Source organism: Nicotiana tomentosiformis, chromosome 2 (genome assembly GCF_000390325.3).
Source record: "Nicotiana tomentosiformis chromosome 2, ASM39032v3, whole genome shotgun sequence".
Classification (NCBI taxonomy): Eukaryota; Viridiplantae; Streptophyta; class Magnoliopsida; order Solanales; family Solanaceae; genus Nicotiana; species Nicotiana tomentosiformis.
This window is the reverse complement of record NC_090813.1, coordinates 62071697-62092753: the sequence shown is the minus strand read 5'-3', so window position 1 is coordinate 62092753 and position 21057 is coordinate 62071697. Positions and strand designations below refer to the sequence as shown.

Sequence of the window (21057 nt, the reverse complement as noted above, 5' to 3'; positions counted from 1 at the left end):
CTTGTTTTGACCGACCAGCGTTGGTTGGAAATTTTTGGTCGATTTTTAGCGAATTTCTAGTAGTGTGGGAAGATGGTATACAAGATTGGAATGCGGAAACTCAAATATTTGAAACAATATTTTTATCAGGGGGGAGTAAAATATGAGCTACACTTTTTTTCCCTTACTAAGGTTTTTCCCACAGGGTTTTCCTTATAAGGTTTTTAATGAGACAACTAGTTATGAGTTTTACTAAATATGTGTACTCTTTTTCCTTCACTAGAATTTTTTTTCCATGAGTTTTTTCCTAGTAAGGTTTTAATGAGGCACATTATCTTTTAAATGAATATCCAAGGGGGAGTGTTATAAATATATTATATTATGGATGTTCATTTAGTACTCCGTTGTAAATAAACTTCCTGAAGAAGCTTATCTATATGAGACTCCGCCGTAAATATGTTTATCTATTTAGTACTCTATTGGAAATAAGTCTCCTGAAGAAGCTTATCCTTTCGGTACTCTGTTATGGATAAACATCACCCCCCCGATAGAAGATTATCTATAGCTGATACAATGAGCTTATCCTTTCGGTATTCCATTAGGGATAAACATCACCCCCGATAGAAGATTATATATATTTGGTACAATGAGCTTATCCTTTCGGTACTCCGTTATGGATAAACATCACCCCCGATAGAAGATTATATATATCTGGTATAATGAGTTTATCCTTTCGGTACCCCGTTATATATAAATATTATCTCTGGTAGAAGATTATCTATATCTGGTGCAGTAGCAGCTTACAAGCAGCTTACACAACAGCCTGCAGAAGCAGCTTACACAACAACTTTTTTTCTTGTATAAATATAAATATAGGAGATTTCAATTCATTATGTACATTAGTTTGAAATTTGAATAATATATCAGTTTGTCTTTGTACGTGTCTTTACTTTAGGGTCTTTATTTCATAACACAATTCAATAATTTGTCTTTTTTTTTCTTCATCTCAATAATGTCGCTGTTTGATGCGTGGCTGCTATTTTCCATGCCGGATCTATCACGGGATCAAGAGCTCAACACGTGACTGCTTTTCCCTTGCTAAAGTAACCGTGCACGTGCAACCATGCATTAATGCATTTTTTAGTTTGTTTAAGGATACCTAATATTGGAGTAATACTTTTATACTTGAAATCTTTTATATTTTAAATTTCTTTCATAAATAACATACTTTTATAGTCATAAAAATATATTAAAATATAAAATCACAATCTTTAAGATCGCTTTAATATATATAAACAGTTCTTTTGTTTAATTTTATATTAAGTCAAACACCATTATATAAAATAAATTGGGAGTAATATTTGTTTGTTAAGAACGACGTAAAGATCAATCAAGTCAAAATAAAACAAATGTTAAAATTTTAAAATCTTACTCTGGACTTTTAATCAACGGTGTTGGAATGGCTTAAGCATAAAAAAATATCTCCCACGAAAATTGCCACTTTGCAGGGAATTGCACCCTCAGAATAGCAAAGAACAATCTAAAACTCCAATAATTCAATAATCCAAACGAGGCATTTGTCAAATATCACCATTTGTCCAACTAGGAAAGCTTCAATTTCTTGTACGTATAAATCACCATCTTTTTCATTCTTACTCCCCTACTCCCCTAATCCATTTTCCTTTAATCTCCACTTTGTGTCTCATCATTCGCTGGCGAAAAGCAAAATAAATTAAGCAAAATAAAATGACGAGCCTTTCTCTTTCTCTTTCCCTTTCTACTCCTACACACTGTTTTGCTTCCTACAATAAGCAGCGCTATGCTTTGAGATCTCCTCAATGTCATCACACTAGGATTTCTCATCACAAGTTACAGCACAGCTCCAGTTTTCTTGGATATAACCCTCTCAGGTATGTTAATTGTCATTTATTTGAATGATTCAATATGAGAAATTCATTTCAAGTTTTGGTCTATTTTCCCTCTTTAATCGTTTTGTTTTCTTTCAGAGTTTCAATTGATTTGAGTGGAGGGATGATGAGGAAGAGGCGTGGAGGGGCTGTTTGTTATGCTGCACCACTTACTCCTACAAATCTTCAGTGGGTCTGTGCTATCTCCTCTCTGTAAGTCTCCTTTACTTCATTATTATGCTTATTGGACTTGCTGCCAAGTTTGCTGTAAAATTGGAGCTTCTAATGTTTTGATTTCTTTTAGTTTTAATTTTGACCAAGCGAATTATTTCCAGTAGGATTGGCTCTATTGTTGTAGTATCGTATTCTTGGATCTTTGTTATTACACGTTTACGTTGCACCATTTGCTTCCATGTCTTATTACCTTGTTGTTGCTATTATTTGTTTATTGCTTTATTTTCACCATTCATGAGCCGAGAGTCTTTCGGAAACAAACTCTCTACCGCCATAAGGTAGAGGTAAGGTCTGTGTACACTTTACCCTCCCAGACCCCTTGGGATTTCTTGGGTTTGTTGCTGTTGTTTGACCAAGTGAAATTGGGAGTATGGGGAGACAAATTTAATATACTAAAACAGCCCCAATCTAATAGTTGTAGGGAGCATATGAAGTCCATTAAATTATTCACATTATTCAAGCTATACACCAAACAGCAAGATTCGAATGTGATTAGCTTCTGAAATTCCATTAGAACATCTACAGTGCCTTTCCATCCATAAGGGCCAACACGATGCATTAGATTGTGTGACCAAGCTTTCTCAGAGAGTTCTATGGCCTTTTTCCTCTTCAACTATGATATGTATCTCTAAGGGATTCGGCATTACCACGGGAGCCCAGGTAGATTTAGAAACATATTCTGTATGTCAGTAATCACGTCACAGTGTAGGAAAAAAAGAGATGCTGTCCTACATATCCTTCTTTCACATTTCATCACCTATTGCACAAACCAGTCTCTCTCTTGCTCAGATTGAGTGATACATGCTTCATTTTGTGCTGTCCAATTAAAACAAGACACTCATAGAGGAGCCTTAGTTTTTCAGATTAATCGACAAGGCCAAATCCAAGATTCGTTCCTCCGTTCTGAAGCATATGATAACACCCGTATACAGTAAACCTCTTTTGCATCTCACTTAATCTTCCTTTTCAATAATCCACTTTTTCAATTCAGTTGTCAACAAGGAGGTAATCCTCTCCAGTTTCCAGTCTTGGCTCTCTTCTTGAAGTGATACTCCACCTATCATTTTCTCTACAATAGGCTATTGTACATTTAGGATGTGGCTGAAACTGAATAAGTTTTTAAATTCCTCCTTACGAGGGATGTGACTAAACCAGTAAGCCTGCCAAAATTTGATCTTCATACCATTTCCCGGTTCAACATATAGATGTTGGCATGTTGCCTCTGGATTCTTCTCATAGGTTTCACATATGCACCAACGGTCATGTAAAACTTCTCTATATATGATTGGAAGTCTATTTCGTCTCCTTTTAACCCCTTCATCATCACATGATGGCACATGCAGACCCAGTTCAGGACATGGCCAAACTCCAAGCCATCTCATATAACTTTCTCGCAAGATTGGGTGTCATTAGTATCCTCTTGTAAGGTTTTCTACTTTATGGTATACTCCTTGTATACAGGCATGTTTTGCCTTTTTTTTTTAATGAAATTTATTACCTTATAAAAATAAAAAAAACCTTTCTCGCATTTTATCCTCCATGTGTGCAACTTAGACATTCAAAGCTTCCAGGTTACTTGATGATTAAGGGTCATTTACAGGCTTATGTTTGTACTTGATCTTCCAAGAGCTAAGGTGTATAAGGAAAACGGGCTGCTGGTAGCACCACTGGTTAGAAGCATCAACCAGGAGAGAGCATTGGCCCTTGGCATTGGCACACTAGCTTTGTTTGCCAAGCACACTTTCGTTAATGCTTGAATTAACCTGACACGGTGCACGATCAAAAAGATAAAAAGCGAGGGACATGTGCAGAAGTCTTTTGTATAGACTGTACACTTGTTCCCACCATGTAACGTTAGTTAATATCATTTCCAGGGATTTACTTTTGCGTCTCTTTCTTCTAGAGTCTGAGTGCATATTAATTTTCTTCGATTCAAGTCTGTATTCTTAGAAGATTCAAAGTCCGTGCCCCTTGATTGATAAGTGTTGTTTGAAAGGAGTTAGCCTGTGTAAAAATTTAGATGCTTGCCAAACTTGTTCTTTTTGGCATAAAGAAATTTTTCTTTTTAGTTTATCTCACTTTATGGACTCTCTAGGTTCTGATTTTGGGTAGTGTTTACTGGAGTCCAGACTTCTGTAACATTTTCTGTACATACTTGGTACTGTTTATCAATAAATAGTTTACCTTACCTATCCAAAAAAAACTCCTATGTAATTTATGACGAAAAAACTACTTTTGTTTTCCAAGTAAACCTTGTGCTGCATGCTGCACCATAATTTGGATATTGCAATCTGACTGTCGTGGAATTTTCTAGCGTTCTCATGCTTGCAAAGGGCACTGCTATTCACAAGTCCTTTCTTGTTCCTTTATTTGCTTTACAAGCTCCTACGGCGGTTGTCTCATGGATCCAGTAAGTTTCTTTTAGCATCTGTGAACTAGCTCGTGCTTACTTCTTTAAGCTGGATGTTCTCGGATTACAGCAAACTGATGAAAAATGACTTTCAGGGGTGAATATGGTATTTGGTCTGCATTTTTGGCACTTATTGCTCGTCTCTTCTTCTCCTTTCCTGGTAGGTCTACTGGTTGGTGCCTTTATTATGCCTATGAATTAAACCTCAAATCTAGATAATTGATCATCTTTGTTTTTGCTTTATGTATTTTGTATGTTGTTGGATAGCATTATCCAGCCAATATTCCCTTGTGAAGCAGGCTAGTAAATTGTACCCAGTGCTTTTCCTAGTCCTGTTTTAAGGTGAAGATGTCAGCCATTTTTTGGGGGTAGAAACTAAGGGAATATTGCTGAACTTTTGCATGTTAACAACTCGTAGTGAATTTAACATGATAAAGTTATAGTAGGAAGCAGAATCAGGATCATGTATTCATGCTGTTTTGCAGAAAATTGTTAACAGACATTGCGAATTGTGCCCGTTCTGTTTTACCAAAGGTGATAAGTAGATTGTTGTGTTTGGATGCTGTATGTTTTAAGCTACGATCAATCACACAGATGATTTTCTTCGAAATATCTGACTTTGATCTTGACCATTTGTAGGTGAACTGGAATTGCCATTTGTAGCACTGTTAATGGTAATTGTGGCTCCTTATCAAGTTGCAAACCTAAGGTTAGTATATCTTCCTCAATAAATAAACGTTCCTTGTTCTGGTGGACTAGAGTTATATCTGGTTCATATTGCTTGGCAGGGGAACAAAGGAAGGTGTTATTCTTTCCTTGGCAATAGCAGCTTATCTGGGTTTCCAGCATTTCACACGTGCTGGCAGCTTGCAGAAGGCATTTGATCAAGGTTCAATAATTGCCACCCTAGCCATCATTTGTATTGTTGCTATGCCATGCTTGCTCTTGATTTGACTTGAAACTACAGTGATTGCTCAACTGAGTCCCATAAATTATTTGAGTCATTTGAGGGATCAAGATCACACTAATTAATATCTTTCTTTAAATCCCTCTTATGTTAACTTCAAGCTGTATATCTAGTCAAGTATGTGGGACAAATTGGGTTAAATGTATTGATGCAGGAATAAATTAAATGATCACTGTGAACAAGCTTTCATTTGCATCCTATTAAATTCTGTACTTCGGGTAACATTTTGGATACTTATCGACGAAACAAAATGCTTCCTATTTTGGGTTTTACCATTGACCTAGAAAAAAGAAAAAGTGTGTCTTCTTTGGGCTCACATTGCGTGGAATGAGTTTGCGAATTCCAATGGTTCCTCCAAGGGACAAAGAACCCTCCTTTCAGATTCTTCTCAAAATGTAAAAGGCTAAAGTTGTAAAGAGGGACTGACTGCTTCTTGTATAAGCATAGTGTCAGCACCACTGCCATGTAGGTCAGGCTTGGACATACATTTTATACGTTCATCTTTCTTGAAGAGTGAGTGGCTTGCAGGGCATGCTTTCTCCATTGAGGTCTTCCCATTTTAACAAATTGTTGATTTCTAACACGAGTTAACATTCTTATGATCTAGTCCAAAATATTCTAACTCAATTTTATTATGTCTCTAATGTAGCTGTATAAAGAGAGGCATCTATCTTGCCCCATTTGTTTCTGATAATGTATTTAAAATAAGTAGTAACTGGTGCGAGGAAGAAAAAAGCAAAAACAAAAAGAGATCAGAGTTTCAATTGATTCTTCAAAATTTAGTTGTGCTTTTGCAATTTAGTGGTGTGCTGCTGTGTTCTCTGTATATGAGGAGTAGCACACTTCATATGCCGTTATTTGGATGACAAATGTTGGATCTTATTAGTCTCCTGTCAATGGGTCGGTTCCCGAATTTTGTACATAACTCTTCATTGAAATGATCCTAAAACGAGATATCGTGTCTAAAATATTTATTAACTGCAGAAATATTTTAATAGAGAATTGGCTACATTAGGATGTTGTTCTTCACTAAGTACTGGCTTCCTACTTGGACTAAAAGCCATAAATGGATGAATTATAGCAAGTTTAATGTGTTGAAGGCCATGAGGATTTTCACATCTCATGATGATTCGGCCTCTTTAGAATCAATGGAAGTATGGAGACAACTAGTGTCTTCCTGCAGCCCCAGTGAACAATGTCTTGCCCAATCTGTTCAGAAATGAGTTATTGTAATTGCCACCATGAAAGAAGCCATGGAGAAGAGTAACTGGATGTTGCTTGATAAGTTATCTGCTCCATTGGGAGTACCTGTTGGCTCTAAACCATAATCTGTTGGTTCTGAACCAGAACCATTCTGTCCAACTGGGGTGTATGGATTTACCGGCGTCATTGTGCTGCAATTGCAAGGAAACAGGCAAACATCTTTACTTTTCTTGCTTAGGAGATAATTTAAAATATCAAATAATTTCAGATAGTTCATACCTAGGACTTGGAGGTGGCAGGGTAGGGGGTGGCTGTGCAGGGGGTGTAGTAGGGGATGTTTTTGATGATGCATAGTGACAGCTCCCAGAGCCTGCAGCAATGAAAGGAAAAATTAGAAGCTTTGCCAACTTTTTTTGGATTAGCATATTGAAAAATTACTTATATGTGATGTTTAGTAGCTTAGGTGTAGTCTTCCACTTACTTGGGTCAGTATAAGTAAGTTGTGCTGTTCCTCCAAAGTCACAGCTTGTGGGAGCTGGATTCTTTTGGTAGTAGTCATTGAAAGCATAGGAAGCATGGTCTTTAAGTGTGTTTGGCTCATAGCAGCTTGCACCAGACTGAATAGTTGCACAATCTGCACCTCCAAAGCCACAAGCATAGTCCAGTGCTACTTGCAAAGCAGTTGGTGAAGCACTGGGGCTGGCTACACACCAAGATCCAGTAGATGGCCCCTGATTGTTGGTCGGGCTTGGGTTTGGGTTTGGATTCGTATTCGGGTTTGGGTTTGGGTTAGGATTCATGGGCGGGTTTGGGTTTGGATTTGTGTTTGGGCTAGGGTTCGGGTTAGGATTCGTGAATGGGTCTGTGGTAGATGGCGGGGGGATATCCATCGTTGGGGGGTTCGGATTAGGGTTCGGGTTTGGATTTGTTGTACCTGGGGTTGTTGGATTAATAATGGGAACATCTAGCTGGGCAGAAGACATGGAAGGTGAAATGGCAATGTCCTCCTCTTGGAATGCTAGTTTTTTGCTTTTTCTGATGGCTTCTCTGGAAGGTTTGTCCGCAATGCTTGTACCTGAAGTAAGTAACACCAGATAGGTGTCAGTTTGTTCTGTCTTTCGTTTTTGCTTTAGTTTCAGCATGTTGAAAGAATGAGTAGTACATCACAGGGTTGTTTGATTCCAGATTACATTCTTGAACCAAAGAATTTGTGTTATTTGCTGTTCTTGTATTATGTTCCTAGGTACATCTTCAGAAACATGGAGTTTCATAAGAACCTACTTTTTGTGTTTTCCCATCAAAAGACAATTTTGTTATCTGTGGATGAAATTAAAATTTCGTTGATGTTCTTTTTTGTTTCTAGGACAAAGGAAAACTCTTTTTGACTAAGCTTTTCTGTTTAGAATTTGTCGTTACAGATTCAAACCTTACAGGTGATGAAATTTGCAAATTGTCATTTAAGTAGCCTATATTTGTGCCAAAACTTGACTCATGAAAATTTTACAATGACTTGTATTTCCAAAATCCGGATTGATTAAATCGTAATGCTTCAAATGGATTCTTACAACAGTTTGCTGTTACCTTTCTTAAAAAAGGTGACAACTTAGAACAGTATATGCATGCAAAAAGAATATTGAGATGGTAAAGCCGAATTTCAAATCAATGAATTCAATTGAGGCGCAGAGGAGCGGTACAAAATTGTATATTTTTCATTCAAATAAATCGATATTCCTCTCTTCCCAACATAACATCATGCAGTGGGAAAAGTACCTGATTAATGAATAATTCACTATTTCAGATGCCTAAAAAACTTGCAAGTACTATGAACAAATAAAAACAAAAAATCAGTATAACATGAGACTTTCCCGTTTGGCCATAAGAAAATTTTCACTTTTTTTCTTCTTCGAAAAATTCACTTTTAAAAAAAAAAATTCACTTTTTTTCAAAACAATTTCACTTTTTTCGGTCCATGAAAATTTCAAATTTCACTTGAAGTTGAATTTCGAACTTTTTCGGAAATTTGAAAATTTTCAAAAAGTTATTTTTCAAAATTCATTTCAAATCACTCACAAAAGTTCAAAACAGCTCCAAAATGTATTTTTGTCCAAACATAAATCTAATTTTCAAATACCATTCACTTAAAAAAAAATTTCACCTTTTTCAATTATTTTACAATTCTTTTGTCCAAACACCCACTTAATTTCTTTGAATAGAAAAATCGAAAATTAGCTTCAGCAATTCACGATTGCAAATTTTTTTAGTATATCGAAATATGTATAGTCCAAATTGTTAACCGAAGACTACAATATAGAAGGATCAAAAGACAACACGAAGTAGTAGAAGTATCACCTAAAATTTACTACTTACCTGAAAAAATAAGGAGACAAAAGAGAAAGCAGCAAGAAACTCTCATAGCTACTTGTTCAATAGATTTTCTATACTTGTTCTTCCTTCTTGTTTTCTATTAGAGAGTTTGAGATGAGAATAATATAAGTAGTTTCTCAACTAAGAGAAGTGCTAGAAACATAAGCTGTGAAGAGGAAGCAATCTTTTGTTGTTGCATGTAATATGTATATATAATACTATAAGGTATGATAAAGTTAAGGAGGGAACAGAATCCTAGCTTTCTTGCATTAGAGTACAGGTTTTTAAGTTTGTCATTGAGAGGAATATAAGAAGACTTGAGAAAGGAGGCATTCGGTAGCTAGAAACTGCAAGCAATTGGAGGTGCCTAAATAGCAAAAGGTAATCTTCGTTTGGATGCAAATCTCAAGTTTCTCCTACGGTGTTTTTGAAAACCATATAGTAGTAATTATTGCGGTAGCAATTATATAGCTTAGTAATTACACATTTCACGGGTTCGAGCCGTGAAAATAGCCTTTTGCGGGAATGTAGGGTAAGACTGCGTATAATAGACTCATGTGGTCCGACCCTTTTCCGGATCCCGTGTATAGCGGGAGCTTAGTGCTCAGACCGCTCTTTTTGTAATTTCAAAGACGCATATGACTTAATTATATGGTGAAAATCACATCGTAATTATTGCGGTAGAAATGGGGTGGATTTGGTATGGTGCACGGAAATCCATGATCTTTCTGGCAAACTAGGTATTTTTTGTACATATTTTTTAGAATTGATCTAATATTATTTGATGGCTCCATGTTCCAAAAAATGGGTGCACTCATATTCTAGAAATTCTAGATCCACATCTGATTACACATTAAATTTTAAAGACTGTATATTTGTCATAACTTATCTATAGTGTAATTCTTAATATCATATTTGATTATACAAGTGATACTTATATAGTTAAGTTTTAAAATTTTTAGAAAATAGTTATTAAAATCCTATAGCATTTCTATACGAATTTTTTCAGATGTTCTATCCAAGTGAATTCCCCAGTTCGGAATTTCAAAATTTTTGTTTTCTCTCAGATATTCTTCCTTTATACTATGATTTTAAAATAAGGTGGTTGAGTTTGTGAGAATTTTCGGCCCTCTTTTCTGCCTAACTTTTCCACTGTTACTAACGACTACCTCAAGAGGTAAAGTAAGAAGGAGAAGAAAAAATGGCAGATTTTTGTTGTTACTACTTGCTTTACATTTTACGCTCTGAGGCTAAAAGTTCTGGGATATCTTGCCAAATTTCCCTTTGCAAATTCGACAATCTTATGAAGTGTATAGATTCAAACTGTCCCCTGTGAAACAATATTACCTTTCTACCTTTTATAATAGTACTTAAGTAACAACATTCTTATAAGAATAATTACATTTTGATACCATACTTCATATTAGCAGCCTAATCAAGATTCCTAGCACATAATAGAATCATATTTACACTTTACATAATCAAAATATTGTTGTCCACATGGCCAAAGAAAAAAGAAATACCAGAAAGGAAAAATTAAGGTAACTTCTCAACTTTACCTTTTATGGCCCCTGACCCTTTTCTCAGGTGTTACAAATCTTTTGGAATTTAATCATTACTTAGTTTCAAAGCATCCTTGGCTTGGAGATAAACTATTTCCGAATTCAATGTAAAATAGATATAAAATAATGGATTTAAATACTGATAATATACAATACATGTTCAATTAACCGGCTATAGTAGGTTACTATAAACATCAGGCTTGGTACGAAGATGACATGTTATTGTAAGTAGGAGTGTACATGGGTCGGGTTGGTTCGGATTTTCTAATTACCAAACCAAATCAATTGTATTGGATTATTAAATCTAAATACCAAACCAAACCAATAAAAGTCGGGTTTTTTAATCTCGGTTTTTCTCGGGTTTTTCTGGTTTTCGGATTTTTTCCCATAAAGTCTTCATAGCACAAAACGTAAAATTTGTGCTTCAAATATTTCTTTAATCCTAGTAAGACAGAATTATATAAGGTGCTTTTCAATAAAATAACATAAATATGAGATGAGTCATGGCATTGTACTAAAATATTAACAATAAAGATAATAAAATCGTATAAAATAAATATTAATAATAAGCCATAATGAAAATAAACATAATTTAAAATTATGACTAATAAGTACTATTATTTACATGATTAACCACCAAAAGAAAAATAAGTTATACATTTTATCTAAACCATGAAAAAACTAAAAAATATATATCCAACACTATTTTCATTCATAGTACAATTGAATTGAATGTCTTTTATTAGCATTAGCATTGATTTGATTTTGGTTTAGGATTTATTTGAGTTACTAACATTTATGGACTATAAAACTTATTGGAGCATCCAAAAATTATAAGTCCAAACTTGAAATAATACGTTAAAAGATAAAACTATGCAAAAACTTAAGAAGTATTTATAAACTATACTACCATAAATATTTTTTTGTATTAAATATATTTAAAACTTCTATACATATAATGTCGGGTTGGTTTGGTTTCGGTTTGACTTTTTTTAGTTAAAACCAAACCAAACCAAATATGGTCGGGTATTTTTTTTCAACACCAAACCATAGCCGGGATTATTTTCTCGGTTTGACTCGGATTATCGGGTTGGTGCGGTTTGTCGGTTTCATTTGTACACCCCTAATTGTAAGTCAATTTAATCTAATTGTATGAAAAATCTATATACTGAGTGTCCATGCCAGGCAATGAATTTATTTTGTAGAATTACCATTTTACCAATAATCAATCCTTTTGTTTGACATTACTCTCCAGTCTGCAAGTATTATTCAATTCCAGAGACTAAAGATGGAGGAATCTAACACTTATATTTACTGCAAACTTCATTTTTTGCATCTCTCCTCAGTGAGTAATAATAAGTACGCCTCATTTGGTAACATCTGAGCCATAGCTGTGTTTTTTATACTAAAAACATTTACTGCCATTTATTCAAAAAGTTTGTCATCACAGAATCTCGTCAATCCACTTTGTTACCAACTGGGAACACAAGATTCATCGCTACACAAACCAAGAAAGAGAGAAATAAGTGAGAAAAACTTTAACCCCCTTTGAAGTCCACCGATGCCCTTCATTTAGCTCAATACGAGGCACACATTCCTTCATAAAGTTGATTTACTCAAAAAATGTATATACAATATTGCATTGTTGGTACTGGGTACATCAGGCAAATTGCTAGTTATCTATGTACACACATTGTGCTACTAGCATTCACTGGCACCTGCCATCAGTAAGATTAAATACAATAACACACCTCAGCTGGTTCTGGCTGCCAATTTCATCATCCAGTGGCCAGTTCTGCACTTGATCTGATTAAAGTTGCTGATATTGATTTGAATTTTGATGTGTGCTTCAATATTGATGCGCATACAATAGGAGGTTTGCAATATGTATCCAATCTTGGTTTTTCCCTGGTGGTGCCCAGGCAAAGGGGGAAGCTAAATGACTGTGAAGGTTAACATCTGTTAAACGCATAACAACCCAGCGTTGCACGACCAAAGGACTAGCCCAAGTTATTCATCCATCATGGTGAGGAATCAGAATGGCACAGAAAGGAAAACGAGCAAGCTGTATGCAAACAGAAGTGCCATGATAAGAAACCATAAGCTAATAAAGAAACAAGAAGAAGAAAATACAAAACTTTACTTCATCCTCCTTGTGGCTTATGGCACTTTGACAGACGATTGGTGACTTCACTCCAAGCTGCAAATAATATATGGTTTTAGATTCAGAGAAACAGTATGCTGTTAACACATGTAATTATCTTACCAGGAAAATTCCTGAAATCTGGGTCAACTCCATTTCCATTAATATCCAAGTTATTTGGTGTGACATACTTCCCGATTGTTACAACCACACCCGAGCCATCAGGCAACTCGAACACAGACTGAATCAGCCCCTGCAATGATGCGAAGAATACAGTGATGTTGTAACTCAGAAAGAAGAACCAGCAAATCTACCCTCCCATACACCAGAACTTTGTAGCTATGGTAAAAATATATAGTTGGCTTCAAACCAGTTTCAAGCTACTTCAACCTCACAGTGAAAGGCCATATACAGTGCCAACTGCACAGATCTCCTCCCAACAACTAAAATGACAAAAAGCAAATATACTTCATCCACGGTCTGAGAAATTAACTGATTACAGAGCAATATCCTTAAAATAGTCCCCTTGGAATCTGGTTACCCAAATAATGGTTTTTCTTCGTACAGTTCCTTCCCCCGACTTAGGCTGTTAAGTGAGCTTGTGTATTTGTATTCATCTCAGCACAACTCTTCTCCAGACAGCTGTGCAATAGTTGCAGCAATCTCCAGGAGCACGTCTTCCCAAATAAAGTACTGTTAAAGGAGCTGCAACACAAACGCCTCAGATAGGGAACAGGAAGGAGCTGAGATCCCCGACTCAGCCACTCTCTGTTCTTAAGTAAGTGTTCCCCTCTTCAAATCAAATGAATATGTTAATTACCACCAATGCTAGTTGTTTTTCCCTTTGGCTGCTAACATGCGCCACTGTGGAGGTCTATTAGTCCTGGCAACAACAAATAGTGGCACCAGACTAGCTAAGGATTCAATTAGATCCCCTTTACATAAGCAGGACTATAGCACGGGGAAACCATAAAGAAGATAGATTTTCAAGGTTGATAGTTAATGGAAAAGGCTTCAACTGGTGGACATAATTGGTTCTATCAGATGATTCAGAAAGCATTGATTATTATTCAATTGAATGAATGATATGATACTCTAATCTCTATAATGACTGAAATGTCAACGATCATACAATGTGAAAAGAGACAACTTCATTAGAGCTGTAGTTCATCCATTCTAGATGAAGAACTTTTATCATCTTAGTCACGTGAAAAATCATAACCAACAAGAGTATGCCACAGTTGATGATGAATTGTAGAGGTCGAAGAGTGAGTATGTGGGTCTTAAATGGATTGTACTAAAGGTCCTCAGAGCCCCATGCACATTAGTTATCCAACTATAATTTTGGCCTCAGGCCTATACATGTTAGCCTCATCCCCTTTCACAAATTCCCCGAGTCCCATGCATATTCGATTTATTTCTATAGTGCTTATTTTTCCAATGATAGATAATTCATAAAAGAGGAGACAAATCATGTCATGACGAGGATAAGATGCAGCAGACAGGGTAATCATGAGTCTATATCAAGCTTTTTGTACTTGTTTGAGAACTGACGAATGGGATGACCATAATGCAAAAAGGGAAAGTAGGGTAAGAAAGGAGTGATGGTAAAGGTTCAGATTCAATCAGGTCATCATACATGAGTATACACTGCACAGCATTTTGATCTTGGAAAGTTAACATACAAGAAAATCCTAAGTTATACCTAATCATGTAGATTGGAAACACTTTCTGGGGGAAACAAAGAAGTCTTGTTTAGTTAATAAATGTAGTGTACCGTTGACAGAAGTTACTTTACAATTTATAAAGATGTACTTATACCATCTAGTATGCCCATAAAGAAGTTCAAATATTGAAAAGAGAGACTACGTCAATATGGATTCACGGAACCCAAAGACAATAACTATAAATTCAGACCTTGCCATATGTCTTGTCTCCCACGAGAACAGCTCTACAGTTATCGTGAAGTGCAGTTGCAACCTGAAGAGAAATTCAGAAATTAGAACACAAATATTTCAAAATTCAAGAACTGGTGCAACAATATAGTGTGAGTAGCTCACAATTTCACTGGCACTTGCAGTTTTTTTGTTAACCAATACCTGCATTGGAAGTCACTAAGGCCATCAGAGTGGTAAAGACAAATAGTAACATTTGCGAACTAGACAGAGAAAAGGCAATATTCCTAAATTTGCAACAATAACCACAGCCACTCCACGATTCTATAGTCAAGAAACCAGAAGCCATAAGCTTAAAATCAAATTTTTAGATCTGTATCAGTTGTGTATTTCATTTATCCACTTCTTTTAGCAACTTCAGCAAATTTAAGGAATCTACTCTAAGTTTGAGCCATGCAGCCACTTATGATTCCATATAATCAGGAAAACATTAGCACAAATCACCAAACTGTTACATACGAATAGCTGCTTTTCATTTATCCACTGCTCTTACCAACTTCACCAAATTTAAGGCATCAAACGTTAAAGTTTGAGACAGCTTAAAGCAAAGACCCAAGCTAATGCTGAGGCATGAGATATAAGAGGATTAGAAGTCGATATCTAACACTTCTTTAGACTTATATGGTAAAACTGCAAACTTTGAATATTTCAGTGGTCAATGTACTTTAAAGAAAATTAGAAACAAACTTCTACTTGCATCTACAATCCACTTTACCTTAAACGCTCAAAGGTTTTCGTGCAAAGTCTGCTTCATATTTGACAGTGAATGGTAGGTTCCAAGTTTCTCATTCAGGACAATACTAATGCAATTGTTCATTTAAAAAAAACAAAGAGAAAAACCTGCAATTTAAGAAAGTTTTGAAGGATTCTTCTATTTTACAGATGATGTCATAGATGTGGCTCTTATATAATGAAAATTGCAAATTTCATTCATGAAGAGTCTCTTACAATTACTGGAGCTGTAATAAGAGGTGGAGCTTCTGCAACAATATTCCTTCTATACTGTGGATCCCTTCCAACAGTGGAAATCACCTGCAAATACATATATATCTCAGAATAAAAGATTCTTACTGAACGGTAAGTATTTAAAGCTGATAATTCAAGCATATCTATATCGCACAACAGCTAATGTTCCATATAGAAGACGAGAACTATGGTGTACCGTGTCTCCTTCATCCAGAAAAAGTTTCGCAATTTCAATGCCAGCCTGAAAGGAGAAACGTTGCCACTTTATATGCAAATAAACTGTCAAACTCATAGACCAAATCAAATAAGGGGTAACGGAAAACCTGCACTAGTCCACCTAGGTTATCTCTGAGATCAAGAACAAAAGATGAGGCACCCATGCCTTCGAGTCGTTTAATTGCTGCAGAAAAAGATGCTTTTTTCAATTGCTGAAACTGAAAGAGTTCAGACCATGTCTCAGGAGTGAGATATCCAGAATGGACAAACCTTTTCTGGATAATACTTTCAAGTTTTAACAAGTTAGGCCATACAGTCCAAATGCCAACAACACAAACTTTTTTCCAGAATACAATAGCACACAATCTCCTGTCATTTCATCAGCTATTCAGGTCTTGACGAATCAAGGATTTATGATTATAACATGTAATGCAGTTCAAACAAAGATGCCCAATGATTGGAAGATGTTGAGAGCTCCACAATGCAATTATAGTCATCACAGAGTTGTTTCAACTTGTTCTTCCAAGACATGCAAAACCCTCTTACTGAGATATGTATGTATTAAATTTTGTGCTTAAACTTGACTTCTGCTTTACTAGCTTTCAGCTTATCTGACAGAGCCATTAGGTACATAAAACCCTCTAATGAAACAAAGCTGGACTTCATTTCATATTTATATCCTCCATTTTAATGTTTACTTCTGGCATCAGCATCTTCGCATCTGCCATCCCCCGTTATTCAAGTGATAGTTGTCCACTTACTGTTACACTCTTAACAAGAAAGTTTTGGTAAAAAGCAGAAAACCTTTAATTTCTTAGATGAAGTTCTTTAGTAGCACTTAAACTAGTAACATTCTCTTTCAGTTATTGTGCTCAACAGAGGGTTGCATATAGAACAGATATTTACCAGTAACCAAATCTTTTCTGGCCAATGCATTGAACTCCTTTAGGCGCACATAACCAACAGAAACAGAACCACTCTCAATCTGCTCCAGACGATAAAAAACCGGCGTCTTAGCAATAGACTGCCTCTCCACATCAATTGATTGAACAGGTCCACAATTCCCATGCTTAACCTGCAATTATATCATGAGAACCAGCATGAAGATATCATCGAACAGTAGACCTATTGAGGTCCGGCAATGTACAGAAACACAACCATGATGTTCACAAATGTCCCACTTGGACCTAGTAACAGTGAAGATGCTTCAAAGGCAGATTTATCCCGCACATTCACCCCATTCACTGACACTAGTTCATCTCCCTGCCACGAGGTCACATGAAAAATACACGTTAACTTTTGTCTACTGAATGGTAAATCAAACTAGAGAAGGGAAAACTGTAGTAAACCAACCCAGATACTTTTCACTGGGGAGAGAAAATGTAACGAAGTACGGATACATTCAATGACTAGATCAAATGGAATAAACAAAATAAGTTACAGAGGGATGAGTCTGATTCTGATTCTAGCTGGAGTCTCATACATGGGCATTATCTTTCTTTTAAACATGAAAGACAAAATCAAACTCATTAGACCTGTAACTAACTCTTAATATGTGCAAAATCGATACGAATAACCGAAGAGCTTCCAACCAACTCTTCAGTTGATGAGATATAGTATTCTTATAGGCCAAATAGAAAAGTTCCTATTAACTCTTTGAAAGACCATTGCGAAGGGAAGGTCCACTAGATTAGGGAACTTCCATCTCTTTGCATGCTAGCTTTTTTAGAACATTAACGATTTAAAGAACTAAAAGAGATTATCAACAACATGAACAAATTCATTGAGCACTGCAATAGCAGAGCAGGAGATTTTCCTTCCTCAGCAAGGGTCAAATTCACTATTCCTCATCTGCCACGGTTTAGTTGATAGCAAAAGATAATCTGGTGATTAAGAAGGGATAATACAAAGAGGAGGTGCTGCCCTCAACCATCAAGATCATATGAAAAGGATACATAAGAAAGTTTCTTTCTCACAAAAAAAGATAAAGATACATAAGAAAGCATAAGGATAAATAAGAAAGTATTAAACTTCACAAATCTCAAGCAAATAATTGAAAACAATCGACACTATAGCCTGATAGCTATCAGAAGCTCGAAAAAACACCTTACCCCACAACTACCTCCGGATAGGTATAGGTCTAGTAAATTTCTAGAATTATGTGCTAAGATTTTTGTTTTTTTTTTGCAAGGTAAAACTTAGTATTATGTGCTAATAATTATACCTATTGCAGCCAAAATAGCACATCTTCACGCGCTTAAAAATCACGAGGCATCATGCAGTACAAGACACCAAATAAACTAACAAGCAAGGCCCCAAGCACATGTTGTGAGAAGGACTGAAGACCTTGAAGGAAAGCATATTGAATCAGAGGCTACTAGTTTAGCAGTTCAAAGCTTCTCTCTCCTTATTCAATTGTTTTAATAAATAAACTATGAAGTTCGAAACCCACTGGGTGCAATTGACTTGAGCCTTGGGGTTTGCTCTCTTTCAAGGTCTCAAGTTCGAAACTCACTGGGTGCAAGCAATTTCTGAGGGCCATCGGACTGGGTAAAACCTGAATTAACCGTGGTGCACTTGCGGGAAACTCCTTGCCGAGGGCCTGTGCACCCCCGGGATTAGTCGGGGCTCAAAGAGACTCGGACACCCGGTGCAAAATCAAAAAAAACTATGAAAAATTCGTTGCAGTGAGTGGCATTATCAAGTAATCATTACTATAATAACAGAGAGATTTAGCATTTCATCAACTACTTGTCCAATGGGGGGAAAAAGAACATCAGCGCAAAAGTTGCAAATGCTTTTGTAGTAAACAGACCGTATACGACATACCTGTCGTACACCAGCGGTATGGGCAGGGCCATCCAATAGGAGACCTAAAACCTTCAGTTTTAAACCTCCATTGCCATCGGGAACATCCCTGAGGTTAACTCCAATCCCAGTCATATCATATCTAGCCATCTTGGAGAACTTTCAATGACAAGCAGTACATGTCATGGAACAAGGACACTGAAAGGTTTGTGAGTAAAAGGTTTTATTTGAATAAGGAAAATGCAAGACAGATTTCGAAAGAAGGAATGAAGAGAAATCATCTATCTCATGATTTACCATACGATAACCATGCTTGACTGAGAAGATGATTGAAAGCCGAAAAATACTAAAAATCGTCTCTAGCAAGTATGGTTTCATCCATTTAAATGGAAGGACGAGATTTAGCAGGAAAACTGACAAAATGAACTATGCATCCACAATCAGGACAATTATACAAACATATATTGGTATCACAAAAAAAAGGTGTGGACATAATAATGTAAAGGAACTTAAAAATAGTTTAATGCCCTGATGCTAACAAGGAAGTGTCAAACCTCTTCCAAACTTCACTAATAAATACCTTTCAGACTATAAACGGAACTATATATTCAGAATACTTAAAGCTTTGCAATAGTAAACTCGGAAATACTATTTCTACTCCCATATAACTATCCAAACCAAAAAAGTTTTTGTATTCCCCATCTGTTAGTCTTTCAGCCCTTCCTCAACAAATTGAATGCCAATTTTAACATACATGACAAAAGTCAATCATGAACTACACAGATGCAAATATAGGTGTAAAAAGAGAACTTTTTATATACCTCTTCAGGAGAAAGAAAACGTGTATAGGGATCACCCAAACTAGCCAACATCCGCTTGATGATATCATGAGCTTTTGACCTTGTCTGAACTGATGAACTTAAGATGTCATCTTTCTTTTTCTGGAAGTAACAATAATAGAAAACACAATATTTAGTCATGAACAGATATGCAAGAGAATCTCTTTTAGCTCAAAAGGGTAGACAGCAAAAAAGAAACATTCTTACAAGCCAAGATTCGGGAGACCAAGAACGAGGGCTGGTGTTAAGAAAACTGTCGTTCACAATCTGCCAAGCCTCTTCCACAATCCTTTCATTGCTCACCACTTTTGATACTTCAGTACTGTACACCTCTTCCACCTCGTTCTCGGGGCAATTTAATGAGTTAGAAGGTTGAAGTACTGAAGGAGATTCCAAGGCAAAGATGGAATTAGGAGCAGAAACAAGAAGCCCCAATGATAGAACTAATGAGATCCCAGTTGATAGAGCTTGTTGAAGGGGTTTCTGTGCATAGTTGAGAGAAGCTTTTTTGGGAAGAATTGAGGTTTTGCGCGGTGCAAATGAGGTTAACAGTGGTGGAGGTAAGGGGCTGTGGAGGAGCCTCATCTTCGGACTGAAAAAGTAATCTTTTCTTCTACACAAACTATCGCAGTTTTGACACTTCCTACGATAGTACGTACACTTATTAACCAACTTGTTGCGTTGTTACAGTTATGTTTACTATGAATACCACCCTTAATTAAAAGTCTTAGTCTATATCTAACCTTTCAGGGTATGTACTATGTAGTCTATAGCTGATATTTAGAGAGGGAGCTCCTGTGAAGAGTCTTGAAGTTCTATTCCAAATTTAAGGACTACTATTAAACTATAGTTTAGTGACTTGTGAATTGTGATGCCCAATAAATACTAAAATACACTATAACCAATGTATAATATGTGTTTAATTATATATAATCAATATATAATTTATATATATCGGCTAGAAAATAAATAGTAAACTCGATCTATTATTCATGTAAAGATCTCAAACAAAAATCATTGGACGGCTTTGTCCAATTTGCAAGTTATACATTTGGCCGGTCGATAAAAAAATAATTATATCCATTAGTCAATATATAAAAAATATATACTGATTATGTATAAGATATTATTTTTTGTGTGTATATTATACATTAATATATAAAAAGAATACACTTTTTTCGGTTATTTTTTTTAGAGCGGTTGTACTGTACCATTCTGATAGGCCCATTGGTAGATGAAGAATTAGCCAAATTGCCGCTCACCTAATCTAATAAACTAAAAATAGCTGACATATATATAATATATATATAATTTAATATATGTATATATATGTATAATTTAATATATGTATAACTGTGTATAAACAAGTATAATCTATGTATATCGGCTAGAAAAAAGTAAATATTGAATTTGACTGGCTATTTGTGTAACAATCCCGATAGTAGATTTTAGACTCTGGTGAAATCTCAGCCCAAAACGGAAAGTCTACTTACTAATGGCCCAT

The 21057-nt window shown here is 35.9% G+C and overlaps 3 protein-coding genes across 9 annotated transcripts in view; 1 reads left to right on the top strand and 2 right to left on the bottom strand.

Annotated features, from left to right (window-relative positions):
* LOC104107045 (cold-regulated 413 inner membrane protein 1, chloroplastic-like) overlaps nucleotides 1-5769 on the top strand; it is a 78978-nt gene extending 73209 nt beyond the window's left edge. Inside the window, exons 2-7 of one of the 2 annotated variants that reach the window (XM_070195443.1) lie at nucleotides 1697-1889; nucleotides 1986-2099; nucleotides 4435-4530; nucleotides 4626-4690; nucleotides 5170-5239; nucleotides 5319-5769. In XM_070195443.1, the coding sequence (XP_070051544.1) occupies nucleotides 1726-1889; nucleotides 1986-2099; nucleotides 4435-4530; nucleotides 4626-4690; nucleotides 5170-5239; nucleotides 5319-5484 (675 nt within the window). In that variant the 5' untranslated portion in view covers nucleotides 1697-1725 and the 3' untranslated portion in view covers nucleotides 5485-5769. Of the gene's footprint in view, nucleotides 1-1381; nucleotides 1890-1985; nucleotides 2100-4434; nucleotides 4531-4625; nucleotides 4691-5169; nucleotides 5240-5318 lie in introns of those variants that run through there. The other variant, XM_009615740.4, reaches the window with a different exon arrangement.
* A 684-nt stretch (nucleotides 5770-6453) lies between these two features.
* Nucleotides 6454-9321, bottom strand: LOC104107046 (PLASMODESMATA CALLOSE-BINDING PROTEIN 1). The gene is made up of 4 exons (XM_009615742.4): nucleotides 9068-9321; nucleotides 7182-7775; nucleotides 6980-7070; nucleotides 6454-6891 (listed from the first exon to the last, which is right to left on the bottom strand). Exons 1-4 carry the CDS (start codon nucleotides 9111-9113, stop codon nucleotides 6711-6713), a joined length of 912 nt encoding a protein of 303 aa, XP_009614037.1. The 5' UTR covers nucleotides 9114-9321; the 3' UTR covers nucleotides 6454-6710.
* Nucleotides 9322-12224: 2903 nt separating this feature from the next.
* Nucleotides 12225-20219, bottom strand: LOC104107047 (carboxyl-terminal-processing peptidase 1, chloroplastic). Of its 6 annotated transcripts, none has more exons than XM_009615743.4 (13): nucleotides 19761-20217; nucleotides 19536-19655; nucleotides 18736-18873; nucleotides 17065-17169; nucleotides 16813-16981; nucleotides 16014-16090; nucleotides 15887-15931; nucleotides 15673-15756; nucleotides 14830-14868; nucleotides 14687-14749; nucleotides 12893-13022; nucleotides 12770-12826; nucleotides 12225-12691 (listed from the first exon to the last, which is right to left on the bottom strand). In XM_009615743.4, exons 1-12 carry the CDS (start codon nucleotides 20136-20138, stop codon nucleotides 12771-12773), a joined length of 1404 nt encoding a protein of 467 aa, XP_009614038.1. In that variant the 5' UTR covers nucleotides 20139-20217; the 3' UTR covers nucleotides 12225-12691; nucleotide 12770. The 6 variants fall into 6 exon arrangements, 2 of the variants coding, with proteins under 2 accessions (XP_009614038.1, XP_070051542.1); XR_004509788.2 differs by lacking the exon at nucleotides 12225-12691 and adding an exon at nucleotides 13590-13652 and having other exon boundaries at nucleotides 12807-12826; nucleotides 12893-13474; nucleotides 19761-20218; XM_070195441.1 differs by lacking the exon at nucleotides 18736-18873 and having other exon boundaries at nucleotides 19761-20219.
* Nucleotides 20220-21057: the final 838 nt, after the last annotated feature.

Coding starts and splice junctions, on each gene's coding strand:
- LOC104107046 (XM_009615742.4), bottom strand. CDS start 9,113: ATGAGAGTTTCTTGCTGCTTTCTCTTTTGTCTCCTTATTTTTTCAG. Junction 7,776..9,067: donor TTGTCTCCTTATTTTTTCAG/GTAAGTAGTAAA, acceptor TACTTACTTCAG/GTACAAGCATTGCGGACAAA. Junction 6,892..6,979: donor CTGCCACCTCCAAGTCCTAG/GTATGAACTATC, acceptor TTGCAATTGCAG/CACAATGACGCCGGTAAATC.
- LOC104107047 (XM_009615743.4), bottom strand. CDS start 20,138: ATGAGGCTCCTCCACAGCCCCTTACCTCCACCACTGTTAACCTCATTT. Junction 15,757..15,886: donor TTCTGGATGAAGGAGACACG/GTACACCATAGT, acceptor ATGTATTTGCAG/GTGATTTCCACTGTTGGAAG. Junction 12,827..12,892: donor AGATTTCAGGAATTTTCCTG/GTAAGATAATTA, acceptor TATTATTTGCAG/CTTGGAGTGAAGTCACCAAT.